Source organism: Salmo trutta, chromosome 30 (assembly GCF_901001165.1).
Source record: "Salmo trutta chromosome 30, fSalTru1.1, whole genome shotgun sequence".
In the NCBI taxonomy this organism is placed as follows: Eukaryota; Metazoa; Chordata; class Actinopteri; order Salmoniformes; family Salmonidae; genus Salmo; species Salmo trutta.
Window position 1 is genome coordinate 26,503,000 of NC_042986.1, and position 19,960 is coordinate 26,522,959.

Below are 19,960 nucleotides of genomic sequence, written 5' to 3' on the forward strand. Positions count from 1 at the left end.
TCACAAGAAAAGGGCAACCAGCGAAGAACAAACACCATTGTAAATACAACCCACATTTATGTTTATTTATTTTCCCTTTTGTACTTTCACTATTTGCACATCATTGCAACACTGTATATAGCCATAACATTACACTTGAAATGTCTCTATTCCTTATGAACTTTTGTGAGCGTAATGTTTACTGTTCATTTTTTGTTTATTTCACTTTTGTTTATTATCTATTTCACTTGCTTTGGGAATGTAAACATATGTTTCCCATGCCGAGAGAGAGAGAGAGAGAGAGAGAGAGAGAGAGAGAGAGAGAGAGAGAGAGAGAGGTCCCCAGGTTCCTTCACACATTATTCTGACCTGCCTGCATGTCCACTGAAGCAACCCCCTTAAACCTTTCCCAACGTTCTCCTTTTTTTCTCTCCAAAGGAATATTGTTGGAGGAGGAATAAAATAGATTCAACCCTGGGGATGGAACATTTGCAGCATAGCTGTAGCCATAGCAGTTTATTGCCGTGACTGCTCTGAGTGACTGCCTTCTGGGTTAGCGGTTTTAGCGATTGAGCGCTAGCTGCTTTGGCACTGTGGGAGTTGGGTCTTTTTTGTCCGATCAATGCAGAGCACCGTCCAGCTTTAGAGGGCTTGTTTATGTGCAGCAGTGAAGTGGACCATTGGGCTTCAGTGCCGCTGTTGTGGGCAGATTTTTATAATCTCTCTCATTCTGCTATCGACCCGACATAACCGTTAAGAAGTGACACTCTTTGGAGTTTTGTATAAGTGTGTGTGTGTGTGTGTGTGTGTGTGTGTGTGTGTGTGTGTGTGTGTGTGTGTGTGTGTGTGTGTGGTGCACTGTGTGTCGGGGGCTGCTGACAAAGAACTGGAGCTGCAGTGTTCTTTTATTTCTGCTTGTTCCAACAATAGGTGCCTCTAGGTACCTCTGGGTATTCCAATTGGATACTTGGCCTATCACTCATGTAGATTGTTTTGGTTGTTGTCGCAGAATCATTTTGTTTAGCTTTTGTCACAACGCGACAGACAGACAATCTGGCAAACACACGCACAAACACACACACGGACGCAGGCACACACACATACTGACACACTCTACCTCTGTCACTCATAGAGATACAACTGAAGAGAGAGAGACAAAGGAACAAATGAGGTTTCCTCCATTGGGGATGGAGAGAGAGAAAGGCAAAGGGCTCCACACAGAGAAAAAAAAGAAGGAGATATTGGCAGGCAGCAGTGGTGCTTGTTCAGCTGGTTTTGACACATCCAGCAGACAGCTTCCCATAAAGTTCTCCTTTGGCCATGTTGTGACTTTAGGAACACACAGAGATGCACTGTGTAAACCCAATGCAAAAACAACTCTAAAATATAACAAAGCCCATGACAGAGGTACAACCGAAGTGTAATCAGCCAGTTCAGAGATGGTCCTCCACATGCCTCTCCAGAATGCCGGAAGGGAGATTGTAGATAAGAAGGGAAAGAGAGTTTCCTCTTTCCTTAGTTTTTTAGGCATCTGGCATTGGAACACAGGGAATGTATTAGGGTGGATATAAGGTCTGTGAAGGTGAGCAGGTATACCAGGTAAAGGCTTTATACACACCTGCCTATTAACATGTCTGAGTTAAGTCCCCATGCAGTCCACCAAAGAGCTGGAATGACCCCCCTACACTCAAACACACACACACATGCAAGTCTATCAGATTGCTAAGCTCTCCCTCCCTTTCTCTGTGGTTCTTCTGTATAAGACTGCCAACCACAACTGCAATACTACTGCACCACTGGCTCTGTGCCCAGAGAGAGATAGAGAGATGGAGAGAAAGAAAGGGGGATAGAGAGAGAGAGGAAGATAGATGGAGAGAGAGAGAAAAAAGAGAGAGAAAAAGAGAGAGAGAGAGAGGGAGAGACCACCTGCTGCTCTTTATATGCACATATTTGACTGTTGCATCGATACATGGGCACTTGTCATTGCAATAAAACATTTTTGAATTTGAATATGACTTCCTCTTTACTAATATAATCAGGCAGCTTTCCAAACCGTATCAGCGTTGTTTGCCAACTGTAGTGTTTGTTTGTCCAAAAACTACTCTCTGCCAGAGTGGAGAGATGCTGAATAGAAAACAGACATAGAAGAAAGAGAGAGATCAGAGAAGAGAGAGAGATAGGGAGGGTAGAGAGAGATAGAGAACTGAGAGAAAGGGGAAGAGAGAGGGCAGGGAGAGAGGGAGAGGGCAGCGAGAGAGAGGCAAATAAGTAAAAATACAGTGAAAGAGAGAGTGTTGAATGTGTTGAGATATACTGATTTTTATGGTGGACAGAGACACAGGACTCAGGACTCTGTTGTATCACAAAGCACAGGGCTACTACTGTTTTTTCCTTTCTCTCTTAGTAATTTACAGTAACCTCTTCAGTTCCCCTTACACCACAGTCTAGACTGGGGTGCCTGTCCTTAGACAACACCTGAGTCTGAGTCATATTTTGTCTGGGCTCAGTTTCAGAGAGAGGGTTAATGATGTTAGAACATATACATCACAACCACTGGGCCCAGAGGAGGGAGAGGGAACAGCATTAGTACTAAAATATAGTTTATACTGTACTGCACATGGAGCCCTGGTTCAGTTGTTGTAATGGTGGAGGTGGCTGTGGGATGGAAATCTGGTGAGTGAACAGACTGGTGAGTTACATCCTTCAGCCCAAGGTTTCTCTCTCAGGATGCTGTCTAGACACTGTAATCCCTGGGAAGGAGGGAAGGGAGTGCGAGAGGGAACAGGGAGAGAGAAAAGAGGGAGGTAGAGAGACAGAGCGAGACATACTCTGAGTGTACAAAACATTAAGAAAATCTACTCTTTCCATTATAGACTGACCAGATGAATCCTGGTGAAAGCTATGATCCCTTATTGTGTGCCATTGTGTGCCATTCAGAGGGTGCCTTTGAACAGGGTATGGTAGTTGGTAACAGGCGCACCGGTTTGTGTCAAGAACTGCAATGCTGCTGGGTTTTTCACTCTCAACAGTTTCCCGTTTGTATCAAGAATTGTCCACCACCCAAAGGACATCCAGCCAACTTGACAACTGTGGGAAGCATTGGAGTCAACATGGGCCAGCATCCCTGTGGAACGCATTAGATGCCTTGTAGAGTCCATGCCCTGAAAAATTGAGGCTGTTCTGAGTGCAAAAGAGGAAGGGGGCAGGTGGTACAACTCAATATTAGGAAGATGTTCCTGATGTTTTGTACACTCAGTGTAAGTTGACTGCCCTGGTCCCTGGGCTTGGAGATGGGTGTGGAGGCTTGGATGTGTTGGTGGTGGGCCGAAGACAGAGAACAACAGTCTGGTTCTTCCAGGGGTCTGTAGCTGGTGGGAAAGTGTTTGGACACCGAATAATGAGCCCATAATAGAACCCATAAAGATAATAACAAATTAATTTGCAAGACAATATGTTGTCTTTATGACGAGGCATTCTTCTTTGATTTGATGTCTACATTGTGTTATGTGGAGTAACTGAATCTCGTCCCCTCCTCCCTCCTCCCTCAATTGTTTAGTTTTTCAGGGAGGTGAAGGATAAGGACATTTTCTCAATTTCATGCTAATTTGCTGCATATTAGGCTGTGGTTGGAGTCAATAGTGTGTTCAGTCAGCTGTGGACTCAGGAGGTTCAGACTCATAGTTGGGCTTCGAGTTTGATTCAATCTCTGCTTCTGTCTAATAAGCTGTTCCACTGCCTCTTTTTAATGATTGTGTGCAATTAGTGAAACTGGATATAGACACACTCTCACACTCTCTCTCTCTGTTACGACTTCCGCCGAAGTTGGTCCCTCTTCTTGTTCGGGCGGCGGTCGTCGTCACCGGTTTTCTAGTTGCCACCGATCCACGTTTTCTTTTTCCATTTGTTTTGTCTTCATTGTACACACCTGATTTCCATTTCATAATTATTGTTCCATATTTAACCCTCTGGTTTCCCCATTGGTTTTGTGCATGTTTGTTCTGTGTTAAGCTGTCGCGCTTATTTGTGAGCTGAGTTAGTTTCCCTGCGTGGAATATTTTGTTGTTTTAAAGTAAAGACCTTTATTACTCATTCTCGATGTCCTGCGCCTGACTCCGTCCCACCTGCTGCACATTGACTCTCTCTCTCTCTATCTCTCTCTCTCTCTCTCTCTCTCTCTCTCTCTCTCTCTCTCTCTCGGAGCATCTAGAGGTTATTTCCCAGGGAATTAAAAGAAGACTGTATTGAATATAAATAATACTTATCATTAACATAAATCTAAACTGGACTCATTTCGTATCGCATTCTCTGAATATTGTATTTGTTATGAATAGAATGAGTGTGGAGGGTTTATTTGCCTTGTTTCCATGGCCAGTGTACAAGACCTTACAGACCAATGTTCATTCCATTGGCATATTTGTATCTTGGTCTTTACATGTACAGTATGTCTGTGTTCTGATTGTAGGTTATAATATATTGTATAGTAGGCTATTATATATTGTATAGTAGGTTACAATATATGGTATACTAGGTTATACTATATTGTATAGTAGGTTATAATATATTGTATACTGGGTTATAATATATTGTATAGTAGGTTATAATATATTGAAAAGTAGGTTATAATATATGGTATAATATATTGAATATTAGGCTATTATATATTGTATAATATATTGAATATTAGGCTATTATATATTGTATAGTAGGCTATTATATATTGTATAGTAGGTTATAATATATTGTATAGTAGGTTATAATATATTGAAAAGTAGGTTATAATATATTGTATAATATATTGAATATTAGGCTATTATATATTATATAATGTATTGAATATTAGGCTATTATATATTGTATAGTAGGCTATTATATATTGTATAGTAGGTTATAATATATTGTGTAGTAGGCTATAATATGTATTTGATATATATTATAAACTGGGTGGTTCGAACTCTGAATGCTGATTGATGTCTACATTGTGTTTTGTGGAGTAACTGGGTGGTTCGAGCCCTGAATGTATCAGACCGTATACCACGGGTATGACAAAACATTTATTTTTACAGCTCTAATTACATTGGTAACCAGTTTATAATTTCAGTAAGGCACCACTGTGTTTGCGGTATATGGCCAATATACCAAGGGCTGTATCCAGCTAAGGGCTGTATCCAGGTTTGTGTGTTAATTTGTGGCCAAGCGTCCAAGGTCTTACACTGTCCATTGTCATACTTGTATCAGAGCTTTTGTGTTTTGACCAAATATTATGCATTCTAATCTATACAGTAAGTCTGTATGTGCTGTACAGTATATAAACCTATTCTTCACTCTCCAACAGAGAGGTTGAGATGTTAACGTGAAGCACAACTCATTCTCTCCTCTATTTCTACCCTGTTCCTTTAGTAAAGTTGTGTCATTATCATTGCTATTTCTCCAAACATAATGTCTAGGTTAAGTCCACAGAAAGACAGGCAGGCAGGGGGGAGAGATGAGGATGTATGGAGGGGAGGGGAGACAACATCAAACAGCTCAGTGCAAAATATCACACTGCTGTATTCATAACCTTATTATTGAATAAGCATGGTATCCACGACCATGAATGAATAATCACTCACATATGATAATGCGGACCATGCATTAGTAGTATTAAGAATATGTTCCAGTCAAAGCTATGCATTAATTACTTATCTCTCCTCCTCTCCCCCTCTCTCTCTCTCTCTCTCTCTCTCTCTCTCTCTCCCTCGCTCTCTCTCCCCCTCTCTCTCTCCCCCTCTCTCTCTCTCTCCTCCCTCTCTCTCTCCCCCTCTCTCTCTCCTCTCTCCTCTCTCTCCATCCTCTCCCCCTCTCTCTCTCTCTCTCCCCCTCTCTCTCCCCTCTCTCTCTCTCTCTCTCTCTCTCCTCTCTCACTCTCTCACTCTCTCTCTCTCTCTCTCTCTCTCTCTCCAGTGAGTTTTGATGACTGTATGGCGAATGAGGGGGTGGTCTTTCAGAGCAGTGACCCCAGGTTCAGCATTGGCGCTGACGGGTCCATCTACACCCAGAGAGAGGTGACCAGCCTGACCGCACCGGTCCAGTTCACGGTCACTGCCAGCGGTCCACACGTGTGGGAGACCACGGTCAAACTGGCCCTGATGGGGCAACCCACTCCCTCACCGCCAGGCAATCAGGTATGAGAATCACTCTGTTCATAGATATACAGTGCCAGTCAAAAGTTGGACACGCCTACTCACTCCAAGGTTTTTCTTTATTTTTACTATTTTCTACATTGTAGAAAAAGAATGAAGACATCAAAACTATGAAATAACATATGGAATCCTGTAGTAACCAAAAAAGTGTTAATCAAATAAAAAAAAAAAAAGTAAGACAAATGACAGTCCATAAAAAACAAGAAAAAAACATCAAGTGCTATGATGAAACTGGCTCTCATGAGGACCGCCACAGGAAAGGAAGACCCGGAGTTACCTCTGCTGCAGAGGATAAGTTTATTAGAATTACCAGCCTCAGAAATTGCAGCCCAAATAAATGCTTCACAGAGTTCTAGTAACAGACACATCTCAACAGCAACTGTTCAGAGGAGACTGTGTGAATCAGGCCTTCAAGGTCGAATTGCTGCAAAGAAACCACTACTAAGGGACACCAATAATAAGAAGAGACTTGCTTGGGCCAAGAAACACGAGAAATGGACATTAGACCGGTGGAAATCTATCCTTTGGTCTGATGTGTCCAAATTTGCGATTTTTGGTTCCAACTGCCGTCTCTTTGGGAACGGATGATCTCTGCATCTATTGTTCCCACCGTGAAGCATGGAGGAGGTGGTGTGATGGTGCTTTGCTGATGACACTGTCAATGATTTATTTAGAATTCAAGGCACACTTAACCAGCATTGCTACCACAGCATTCAGCAGCGATACGCCATCCCATCTGGTTTGCGCTTAGTGGGACTATCAGTTGTTTTTCAACAGGACAATGACCCAACACACCTCCAGGCTGTGTAAGGGCTATTTGACCAAGAAGGAGAGTGATGGAGTGCTGCATCAGGTGACCTGGCCTCTACAATCACCCGACCTCAACCCAATTGAGATGGTTTGGGATGAGTTGGACCGCAGAGTGATGGAAAAGCAGCCAACAAGTGCTCAGCATATGTGGGAACTCCTTCAAGACCGTTGGAAAAGCATTCCACGTTAAGCTGGTTGAGAGAATGCCATGCATGTGCAAAACTGCCATTAAGGCAAAGGGTGGCTATTTGAAGAATCTCAAATATAACATTTTGATTTTGATTTGTTTAACACTTTTTTGGTTACTACATGATTCCATGTGTGTTATTTCATAGTTTTGATGTCTTCACTATTATTCTACAATGTAGACAATAGTAAAAATAAAGAAAAACCGTTGAATGAGTAGGTGTTCTAAAACTTCTGACCGGTAGTGTAAACAACTTGAAGCAACCACATATTTAGCCATGGAGCACGTTGGCCAGCAAGCAGCCAATCCTCGGCACACCCACAAGGTGTGTATGCATCAAAACCCAGCCCTTTCGTGCCAATTCCAGCAACAGTGCCAATAATTGTGGTTGTGAAAATAGCAAAAATATTTCTGACACCCCCCCGAAACCTATAGCGCTACTACCAGCAATTGGATTGATCATTGTGTTAGGTTTGTTAAAATAGAGCCAGGGGAACACAGACAGGAGATGTGCAGTGACTTGTGGGATTTAGTCTCCTCAGGGAAGAATCTGTTGGGTGTCAGGGATGTGTGTTCCTGGGTCAAGGGACATGTGTGATACTGAAATGTTAAGACTGAAATGTTAAGACTGAAATAATGGGTATTGTGTATAGTGTGTTTTTGTTTGCATTTGTGCCTGTCTGTCCAGTGTGTGTATGTGTTTCCACAGAGGGTTCTACATTGACGCCAAAAGGGTTTTACCTAGAACGGGGTTCTGCCTGGAGCCAAAAAATGTTATCCTATAGGAACAGCTGAGGAACCCTTTTAGAACCCTTTTGGAACCCTTTTTTTTAAGGGTTAGGATATTCATAAAGTATTCAGACCCCTTCCCTCTTCCCACATTTTGTTATGTTACAGCCTTATTCTAAAATGTATTAAATATATTTTTTTCCTCATCAATCTAGACACAATACCCCATGATGACAAAGTGAAAATAGAATTTTAGAAATGTTCAAATGTATAAAATGTAAAAAAACAGAAATAGCTTATTTACATACAGTTGAAGTCGGAAGTTTACATACACTTAGGTTGCAGTCATAAAAACTCGTTTTTCAACCACTCCACAAATTTCTTGTTAACTATCTATAGTTTTGGCAAGTCGCTTAGGACATCTACTTTGTGCATGACACAAGTAATTTTTCCAACAATTGTATAATAACAGATTATTTCACTTATAATTCACTGTATCACAATTCCAGTGGGTCAGAAGTTGACTGTGCCTTTAAACAGTTTGGAAAATTCCAGAAAATGATGTCATGGCTTTAGAAGCTTCTGATAGGATAATTAACATCATTTGAGTAAATTGGAGGTGTATCTGTGGATGTATTTCAAGGCCTACCTTCAAACTCAGTGCCTCTTTGCTTGACATCATGGGAAAATCAAAAGAAATCAGCCAAGACCTCAGAATAAAAACTGTAGACCTCCACAAGTCTGGTTCATCCTTGGGAGCAATTTCCAAACGCCTGAAGGTACCACGTTCATCTGTACAAACAATAGTACGCAAGTATAAACACCATGGGACCACGCAGCCGTCATACCGCTCAGGAAGGAGACGCGTTCTGTCTCCTAGAGATGAAGGTACTTTGGTGTGAAAAGTGCACATCAATCCCAGAACAACAGCAAAGGACCTTGTGAAGATGCTAGAGGAAACAGGTACAAAAGTATCTATATCCAGAGTAAAACTAGTCCTATATCGACATAACCCGAAAGGCCCTCAGCAAGGAAGAAGCCACTGCTCAAAAACCGCCATAAAAAAGACAGACTACAGTTTGCAACTGCACATGGGGACAAAGATCGTACTTTTTGGAGAAATGTCCTCTGGTCTGATGAAACAAAAATAGAGCTGTTTGGCCATAATGACCATCGTTATGTTTGTAGGAAAAAGGGGGAGGCTTACAAGCCAAAGAACACCATCCCAACCATGAAGCACAGGGGTGGCAGCATCATGTTGTGGGGGTGCTTTGCTGCAGGAGGGACTGGTGCATTTCACAAAATAGATGGCATCATGAGGCAGGAAAATGATGTGGCTATATTGAAGCAACATCTCAAGACATCAGTCAGGAAGTTAAAGCTTGGTCGCAAATGGGTCTTCCAAATGGACAATGACCCAAACATATTTCCAAAGTTGTGGCTTAAGGACAACAAAGTCAAGGAATTGGAGTGGCCATCACAATGCCCTGACCTCAATCCCATAGAAAATGTGTGGAAAGAACTGAAAAAGTGTGTGCAAGCAAGGAGGCCCACAAATCAAATCAAATCAAATCAAATTTATTTATATAGCCCTTCGTACATCAGCTGAAATCTCAAAGTGCTGTACAGAAACCCAGCCTAAAACCCCAAACAGCAAGCAATGCATGTGAAAGAAGCACGGTGGCTGGAAAAAACTCCCTAGGAAAAACTCCTGAGAAAGGCCAAAAACCTAGGAAGAAACCTAGAGAGGAACCAGGCTATGAGGGGTGGCCAGTCCTCTTCTGGCTGTGCCGGGTGGATATTATAACAGAACATGGTCAAGATGTTAAAATGTTCGTAAATGACCAGCATGGTCAAATAATAATAATCATAGTAATTGTCGAGGGTGCAACAAGCACGTCCGGTGAACAGGTCAGGGTTCCGTAGCCGCAGGCAGAACAGTTGAAACTGGAGCAGCAGCATGGCCAGGTGGACTGGGGACAGCAAGGAGTCATCATGCCAGGTAGTCCTGAGGCACAAACCTGACTCAGTTACTCCAGCTCTGTCAGGAGGAATGGGCCAAAATTCACCCAACTTATTGTGGGAAGCTTGTGGAAGGTTACCCGAAATGTTTGACCCAAGATAAAGAATTTAAAGGCATTGCTACCAAATACTAAATGAGTGTATGTAAACTTCTGACCCACTGGGAATGTGATGAAAGAAGTAAAAGCTGAAATAAGTCATTCCCTCTACTATTATTGTGACATTTCACATTCTTAAAATAAAATGGTGATCCTAACTGACCTAAGACAGGGAATTTTTACTAGGATTAAATGTCAGGAATTGTGAAAAACTGAGTTTAAATGTATTTGGCTAAGGTGTATGTAAACTTCCCACTTCAACTGTATTTCACATCAGCACTAGGTGGCCTATAGCAGCAACCAACTAGTATAGGTGTAAAATGTGTAAATGCACCTATAGCGCCTCTAATCCATTCAACATTTATTTAACTAGGCAAGTCAGTTAAGAACAAATTCTTATTTCAATGACGGCCTAGGAACAGTGGGTTAACTGCCTTGTTCAGGGGCAGAACAACAGATTTTTACCTTGTCAGCTCAGGGATTCAATCTTGCAACCTTTCAGTTACTAGTCCAACTCTCTAACCACTAGGTTACCTGCCACCCCATTAAGTCCTTACGTTGTTTTGCTGGAATATTGTTCTGAATTTAAACTGCAACTCCACCACCATATCTATTTCTGTCCCTCCTGAACAAATGATATCCATGTATAGAGACCTCAGCATCCTCAAAAGAAGAGTCCAAGTGAGATTTTGCCAATACATGAATATTGTTTGACTGCACTAGACAGTATATTTTATGAATTTTGTTCCTTAAACTGCATATATTCAATTGAGCAATTAACAGACCTTTCTTTGGTAGATTTACAGTATTTATATGTCCAAACATGAATCAGCAGTTGGGATCTGAGAGAGAGATACTCAGTCAGTGTGTGTGTGGGCTGGAATTACTTGTGTCTGTCACTCCTCCTAACTCCATGGGAGGGAGGGTGAACAATCAGTTGTATCAGATATGCTATGTCACCTCGTTGTCTTAATAGTGAGTTTCTTAAACAAAGGTGCAGATGGAGCCCGGTAATTAGAGGTGGCTAGTCTTGTAAATGTATTTTGTATGATGAGTAATTTGTGTAGGTAGGAGGGATATGTACTGGCCCAGACAATATTACAGTAAATGGTATATGAGTAAATGAAGCTATAGTATAGAGTTAGGAAGCAAGCCTGATGAACAAAACCACTAATCTTTCTGATGATACCAATAGATTCCATCACTTTGCTGCAGACAAATTGAATAAATGGAATTGTACAATATTTCTTATTCTTACTAGTGAATACAGTAAAGTTGGATTTTTAACATTTAAAGATTTTTTGTTTATCTGGAACAATTCAGAAAATTCTGCCATGCCTGAGTTGTCTTCATTAATTAGTGAATCAAAGTTATTGTAAAATCAAATTGGTGTCATCAGCAAAGAGAATGTGAAGTATGGTAGAAGACACAGCAGCAAGGTCATTGCTATAGATTAGGAATAACAAAGGTCCAAATATCGAACCCTGTGGGATGCCTCAAGATATCTTGGCCCTGGTAGATGCACAGCCGTTTGCATAAACAAATTTTTATTAAACATAACTATATAGCCAATTATATGCATTATCCTGAAAACCGTAATAATGCAATTTAGAGTGTCATATTTCATGATCAACCGTGTCAAACGCTTTGTTCAGGGCTGTAAAGATTTTATCCACAAGTTACAAAAGAGCCACATCTGTGGAGTAGTTTTTACAAAAAACATATTGTTGCTCATATAGAATACAGTGTTGATTTAAATGTTTCAACATTCTCTTATATATCAATTTGTCTAGGATTTCAGAAAAACATTATAGTACAGATATTGGGCGATAATTTGTAAAAGATCTGGGATGCCCAGATTTATTGAAGGGGATAACTTGCCAATTTTTAAATCTTTAGGAACAATACCAGTTTGCATTGATTTGGTGCATATATATGTTAGAGGCTCAGTAATCGAGGAAGACACTGATTTCACCAAAGAAGTATCAATCTCATCATGACGTGCTACTGATATATTTAAGATACCAATTACCTCCATCACATCCATTACATCAGGAGGATCAAACTGCAGCAGAGAAGGGAAGGGATTTCCATCAATCCAAGGGATTTAATCAGTTTTCTCTATTTTCTTTGACAGAGAAGAACCCACATTCACAAAAATGTTATTAAATTCACATGAAATGCCATCAGGATCACTATAGGTCTTATTTCCAACAATGCATTGAGATGGTATAGTTGTAGATTACTACTTTCTTATTCAACAGTTGATTCATGATTTTCCAAGTTAACTTTATATTATTTAAGGATTCTTGGAATTTGTTAGTAAAATATATTTTTGGGCATATCCTAAGTAGGTGAGTAAATTTGTTCTTGTACTTTTTGAGAAACGTTATTTTTTGAGACCGGTTGTAAAGCAAGGTTTCCAGAACCCATTTGCTGCTCTCTTACTTCAGGAAAGCAGTGGTGAAATACAGAATTGAAAGATGTGAGAAAAGTCTGGTAAGCAGACTTCACATCGGCCTGATTATAATGTTCCCATAAATATCATCAATCAGCATCTTAAAGCCCTCACCATTACTTTAGTTAAATATTCTACCTTAATGCTACTAATCACTCCCATCTATTAAATATTTTACCCTTAATGCTACTAATCACTCCCATCTGTAAATATTTTACCCTTAATGCTACTAATCACTCCCATCTGTTAAATATTCTACCCTTAATGCTACTAATCACTCCCATCTGTTAAATATTCTACCCTTAATGCTACTAATCACTCCCATCTGTTAAATATTCTACCCTTAATGCTACTAATCACTCCTGTTAAATATTCTACCCTTAATGCTACTAATCACTCCCATCTGTTAAATATTCTACCCTTAATGCTACTAATCATTCCCATCTGTTAAATATTCTACCCTTAATGCTACTAATCATTCCCATCTGTTAAATATTCTACCCTTAATGCTACTAATCACTCCTGTTAAATATTCTACCCTTAATGCTACTAATCACTCCCATCTGTTAAATATTCTACCCTTAATGCTACTAATCACTCCCATCTGTTAAATATTCTACCCTTAATGCTACTAATCACTCCCATCTGTTAAATATTCTACCCTTAATGCTACTAATCACTCCCATCTGTTAAATATTCTACCCTTAATGCTACTAATCATTCCCATCTGTTCATTTCCAGCTGCCAAAGAGAAGTGGAAAATTGGAAAGTGGTCAGAAATGTCAGTATAACATATTAGCCATATTATTCAAATAATTAGCAAAAATATTATCAATAAGGGTGTCAGATGAACTGCTCACTCGTGTGGGTTTATAGATGAGGGGATACAGATAGCTGGAGTATAAAGTATTCAAAAAGTCAGATGTTGGTGAGTGGTTCTCACTTTTAGATAGGTTTATGTTGTAATCACCCAATTTTACCATTATTATTAATCACATTCAAGGTTAATGCAAGGATATCAATGAAACTACAAATGTCAGAATCGGGTGGCCGATAGATGCATGCAATTACCACTTTTTCACCACCAAAATATGAACAGGAGGCAATGTCTATTAAAAGAGATGCAACATCAATGTTATCAGATGTAAGTTCGAGGTCCTCTCTGACAAATAATTGAAAATGTTTATGAACAAAAATGGACACTCCTCCTCCCACTCTTGAGGTTCTACAGTGGTGAACAGTATTATAAGGTGACATTTCATAAAGACAACCATGTTTCTGAAAGGGCAACAATGGAAAATTCATGATTGCGAGAAGACAGATAATGAACAAGATGGTCTTGATTTTTAGGAAGACTGCAAACGTTCAAATTAAAGGTAGAAAATAAGTTTTTCTTGGAATTAGATAAACAGCTATACAGGTTGTTAAATTGATTAACATTATAGTAATCACAAGTGATAGACTCATCTCTGGTAAATCTCAGGAAATTTGAATCTGGATCAACACAATCATTATATTTATAATTCGCTTCATTAATATCTAATGGGTTGAAGAGCATGTTATCAGGGTCGATATTCTTCCCAACTAAGAGAGATACGCAGTCAGAATCATCCAGAGAGTGGAACGGAAACATAGAAGTGCATGTCTCACATGTCCAATACAACCACACATTTGTGTTAGTTTTATTAATAGGGGTGCACTTCCTATGGAATGCGCATTGACACAGTCCACATAACACCACTGAAGACTTCAGAGGGTTATGACATATAGAGCAATGTGTGTTTTTGGTCATGAGGTTAGGTGAAACACATGAACAAAGTGTAGTAAATATGTGTGGGTTTGTGTGTGTCAAATCAGTTGATTATAGTGGAATCACTTGCCATAGGCCTACGGGGAGGGGGGTCAACCAGCTGATCATACCTCAGGTATGTAATGTTTCCTTTTTTTCGTTCTTCAATTAGTCTTGGCAGCAGTTCCTTTCTTTTGATGCGTACCTTTTCAGAGAAGTCTTCATTGATGAAGATTTTGGTTCCCTTCAGGCACTTGGCTCTCCTGAGAATTTCCCCCTTGTCTTTGAACCTGAGCAGTTTCACCACTATAGATCTGGGCCATCCAGAGGGGAACAAAGTGCCATTCCTGTGCGCCATCTCCATCTTGATGAGTTTAGGATCCAGTTTGAGTTGATCTGCCAGGGTAGCGACCATAAAGCTCTCATCAGCCCCGGAGTCGATGAGTACCCGGAGAATTTTGACTGGTTCCCCCACAGCAAGATGGCATGAAAAGGGGTGCGAGTAAGGGGAGAGGAAAAGTTCTCCATATGGCCCATCAGAGTACTCACTCCTACCGGTGAGCCTGGTCTTTTAGTGGACAGGTGGCCACGAAATGACCAGTAGTCCCGCAATACAGGCAACTCTTCATGTGAAGCCTGTATAGCCGTTCGGCTGGGGACAGCCTAGCTCTGCCTAGTTGCATTGGCTCGGGAAGAGGTGAATTGGCAGACTTCGGAGACTCTCGGGGGAACTTGGGTAGCCTCAGGTTCTCTCGGGCAACGGAGCCATCGGGGACTTCTGGGATGTCTCGGAGGCAAGGTGGAAGCCTTGGGCAGGCAAGAGAAATAGAACCTCCTCTCCTTCCATCCTTTCTGTAGTCGCCCGAATGGTCAAGGCGATGAGCGAGTCGAGATCCGTCGGTAGTTCCCGGGCTGCAAGCTCGTCCTTTACTTCCTCTGATACTCCGTGCAAGAACATGTCGAACATCGCTTCCGGGTTCCAGGCACTCTCAGCTGCCAACGTGCGGAAATCCACCGGATAGTCTGCCACACTGCAGGAGTCTTGCCGAAGCTGGAGTAACTTCCGGGCAGCCTCTCTCATCGAAAACTTTCTTCACCTCCGCCACAAACTCCTCCAGATTGAAGCATACGGCCAACTGTTGTTCCCATACTGCCGTAGCCCAGGCGAGAGCCCTCCCGGACATCAGCGTGATGAGGTACGCTATCTTAGAGTGGTCTGAGGGGAAGGAGGAGGGCTGCAGCTTAATGATGAGGGAACACTGAGTGAGAAATGCCCGACAGGTGGCCGACTCTCCATCGAAGTGTTCCGGGGGAGGTAAGCGGGGTTCCCGGGAAATCAGGGTGTCTTGGGAGGCGATGCTGTTAACAGCCGGGTTATTGAGGGGCTGGGACGTTACGGTTGTGGTAGGCTGCCTAACAGACAACCCGCAGAATTGCTCCAGCAATGTGTTCAATGCTCGGTCATGGCATTCGGCCAAGGTCTGGACCCCTTCCATGAGGCCACGAAGCAACTCCTCGTGCCTTCCAATGGTGGCTCCTTGGGAGGAGATGGCATTGTGGAGCTGGTCCGAGTCTGCTTGGTCAGTCATGGCCAGTTCGTACTATCACGTTTTAGGGAAGACGCAGATGCAGACAAGGTCAAAGTAACAAAGGTTTATTACTAGAACGGGGGCAGGTAAAACGACAGGTCAAGGGCAGGCAGAGGTCAGTGATCCACATCAGAATCCAAAAGGTACAGAACGGCAGACAGTCTCGGGGTCAGAGCAGGCAGAGGTCAATAATCCAGGGTGGTGTGACAAGGTACAGAAACGACAGGCAGGCTTAGGATCAGGGCAGGCAGAATGTTCAAAACTGGGAAAACTAGAAAACAGGAACTAGAAACAGACATGCGCAAGGGGGAAAACACTGGTAGGCTTGACGAACAAGACGAACTGGCAACAGACAAACAGAGAACACAGGTATAAATACACGGGATAATGGGGAAGATGGGCGACACCTGGAGGGAGGTGGAGACAAGCACAAAGACAGATTAAACAGATCAGGGTGTGACATACACAGAGACTGTCACACATAGCTAGTCAGCCTTGACTAGAACCCGGATACTCGGTTCATCAGGGCTTGGCATGGCCTTTATCTAAACCCTTTAGAGTAGAAGTGAAGGCTATTCTAAGGAGTGGAATGTATTTTTAGGATTAGGAAGGTAGGAAACAGCATATATTAACAGAGTTAGAGTGACTGTGGGCTTTGAGCTCTGGCTATATCATGAGATCCAAGACTTGTCTCTCTCCCTGAACCCCATTGGTTTATCCAGCATCTAATCAGCATCTAATCAGTGCAGTGATTCCCATGTCTCCCTGCCACCTGGTAACACATTTCCCACTGGAACAGAGAGGGGTAGAGGCAGCCTGGGCACTCTGAATCACAGGATCATCCAGAATTATACATGTCCAGAAGAGCCCATGTGTCATTCAGTTCTCTGCCATGACACTGATTCACCAAGAGGACCTCTTACAGTGGGCAGCCAAGATGGGGTCACACCATGGCTGCCGTACCTTGACCAGAGTGTGTTTTGTCGAAGGGAGTGTGTGTGTGAGTGCTCATGACCCCAGGGAGCTCCACAGGGAATTTAACACCCAAATCCCACTGGGTTCACAAACTTTGTCCCACAGTAAGAGGCATAGATAGCCAGTCGAACTAAAGAGCAGGTCTTAGACCTTAACTGTGACCATTACACATTCATACTATTTGACTTAGATACTGAAGAGGGAGAAAAATTCTACTACAGCTGTAGTTTTTATTTTATTTTACCTTTATTTAGCTAGGCAAGTCAGTTAAGAACAAATTGTATTTTCAATGAAGGTGGGTTAACTGCCTTCTTCAGGGGCAGAACAACATATTTTTTACCTTGTCAGCTCGGGGATTCGATCTTGCAACCTTTCGGTTACTAGTTCACTAAGCTACCTGCCGCCCCAATGCAAGCTGTTATTTAGACAGAGGAGACAACGAGGACACTGAGAACAATGTGATGTGTCATTATAGACATAGCGCTTTGTTGCACTCTGCTTGTGGAATAATAACTTCCAGATGTGTGTGTCACCAGGGGCTGACTCATATCGAAGTGTGCGGGCCGGGGCAATGGGAGGCTGGGAGAAGAGGGAAAGGCCGGGATAGGCGCCAGCTGGCTGGGTACTGGTGGTACCAGAGCTGGGGGCCGCTTCCATTTCACTCAATGACTTCTGTTCACACAGAGGGTGTGTGTGAAAGAATGGGTGTTTGTTTCTGTGTGTGTGTCTGAGAGAGGGGTAATGTATGATCATGTGTGATTAGGGTGTGTGTTTTAGTGTACATTTCTGTTTGTGGATATAGTGTGTGTGTGTGTGTGTGTGTGTGTGTGTGTGTGTGTGTGTGTGTGTGTGTGTGTGTGTGTGTGTGTGTGTGTGTGTGTGTGTGTGTGTGTGTGTGTGTGTGCGCGCGCGCGCGCGTGCATGCCTGTGTGGGAGCTTGTATGCGTCAGTTCCTGCATGTGTGTGCACAGTGCATTCTGAAAGTATTCAGACCCCTTGACTTTTTCCACATTTTATTGTTACAGCCTTACTCTTTTCCTCATCAATCTACACACAATACCCTATAATGACAAAGCAATAACAAGTTTTAGACATTTTTAAAAATTGTTGACAGTGCATGTCAGAGGAAAAACCAAGCTGTGAGGTCGAAGAAATTGTCTGTAGAGCTCCAAGACAGGATTGTGTCGAGGAAGGGTACCAAAACATGTCTGCCGCATTGAAGGTCCCCAAGAACACAGTGACCTCCATTCTTAAATGTAAGAAGTTTGGAACCACCAAGACTCTTCTTGGAGCTGGCTGCCCGGCCAAACTGGGCAATCAGGGGAGAAGGGCCTTTGTCAGGGAGGTGACCAAGAACCCGATGGTCACTCTGACAGAGCTCCAGAGTTCCTCTGTGGAGAGGGGAGAACCTTCCAGAATGACAACTATCTCTGCAGCACTCCACTAATCAGGCCTTTATGGTAGAGTGGCCAGACGGAAACCAAGATTGAATGCTTTGGCCTGAATGCCAAGCATCACATCTGGATGAAACCTGACACCATCCCTATGGTGAAGCTTGGTGGTGGCAGCGTCATTCTGGGGCCGGACTTGAACCCAATCTCTGGATAGACCTGAAAATAGCTGTGCAGCGATGCTCCCCATCCAACTTGACCAAGCTTGAGAGGATCTGCAGTGAAGAATGGGAGAAACTCCCCAAATGCAGGTGTGCCAAGCTTGTAGCGTTATACCCAAGAAGACTCGAGGCTGTAATCGCTGCCAAAGGTGCTTGAAAAAAGTACTGAATTAAGGGTCTGAATACTTATGTAAATATAACATTTCTGTTTTTTATTTGTAATAAATTAGCAAAAAAATGTAAAGACCTGTTTTCGCTTTGTCATTATGGGGTATTGTGTGTACTGTAGATTGATGAGGGACGTATATTTTAAATGAATTTTAGAATAAGGCTGTTACGTAACAAAATGTGGAAAAAGGGAAGTGGTCTGAATACTTTCCGAATGCACTGTGTTGTGTGTGTCTGAACTTGTGTTTGCACGTGCATGTGTATGTCTGTGTCTCTGTATGTCTTTGTGTGTCTCTGTGTGTGTTCTGTGCAGTGGTGTAAAGTACTTAAGTAATAATACTTTAAAGTACTACTTAAGTCGTTTTTGGGGGTATCTCTACTTTACGATTTATGTTTTTGACAACTTTTACTTTTACTTCACTACATTCCTAAAGAAAATAATGTACTTTTTAACTCTGTACATTTTCCATGAGAGCCAAAACTACTCATTATATTTTGAATGCTTAGCAGGACTGGAAAATGGTCAAATTCACACACTTCTCAAAAGAACATCTCTGGTCATCCCTACTGCCTCTGATCTGACAGACTCACTAAACACAAATGCTTTGTTTGTAAATGATGTCTGAGTGTTGGAGTGTGTCCTTGGCTATCCTTAAAAAAAGAAAATGGTGCCGTCTGGTATGCTTAATATAAGGAATGTGAAATGATTTATTCTTTTACTTTTGATACTTAAGTATATTTTAAACCAAATACTTTTCGACTTTAACTGAAGTAGTATTTTACTGGGTGACTTTCACTTTTACTTGAGTCATTTTCTATTAAGGTATCTTTACTTTTACTCAAGTATGACAATTGGGTACTTTTTTCCAACACTGGTTCTTTATGTGTCTGTGTGTTCTGTGTGTATCTTTTATGTGTCTCTGTGTGTGTTCTTTATGTGTCTGTGTGTGTGTTCTGTGTGTGTGTTCTGTGGGTGTCTCTGTGTGTGTTCTGTATGTGTCTGTGTGTGTGTTCTTTGTGTCTCTGTGTGTGTTCTGCGGGTGTCTGTGTGTGTTCTTTATGTGTTTCTGTCTGTTTTCTGTGTGTGTGTTCTGTGGGTGTCTCTGTGTGTGTTCTTTGTGTGTCTGTGTGTGTGTTCTGTGGGTGTCTCTGTGTGTGTCCTTTGTGTGTCTGTGTGTGTGTTCTTTATGTGTCTGTGTGTGTGTTCTTTATGTGTCTGTGTGTGTGTTCTTTATGTGTCTGTGTGTGTGTTCTTTATGTGTCTGCGTGTGTGTTCTGTGTGTGTCTCTGTGTGTGTTCTGTGTGTGTCTGTGTGCGTGTTCTTTATGTGTCTGTGTGTGTGTGTGTGTGTTCTGTGTGTGTCTC

At 42.0% G+C, this 19,960-nt stretch overlaps 1 protein-coding gene across 1 annotated transcript in view; it reads left to right on the top strand.

The window, feature by feature from the left end:
* The window catches only part of LOC115168377 (cadherin-4-like), a 559,301-nt gene that overhangs the window by 397,912 nt on the left and 141,429 nt on the right, over positions 1 to 19,960 (top strand). Inside the window, exon 4 of the mRNA XM_029723578.1 lies at positions 5,920 to 6,140. Within this exon, the coding sequence (XP_029579438.1) occupies positions 5,920 to 6,140 (221 nt within the window). The remainder of the gene's footprint in view (positions 1 to 5,919; positions 6,141 to 19,960) is intronic.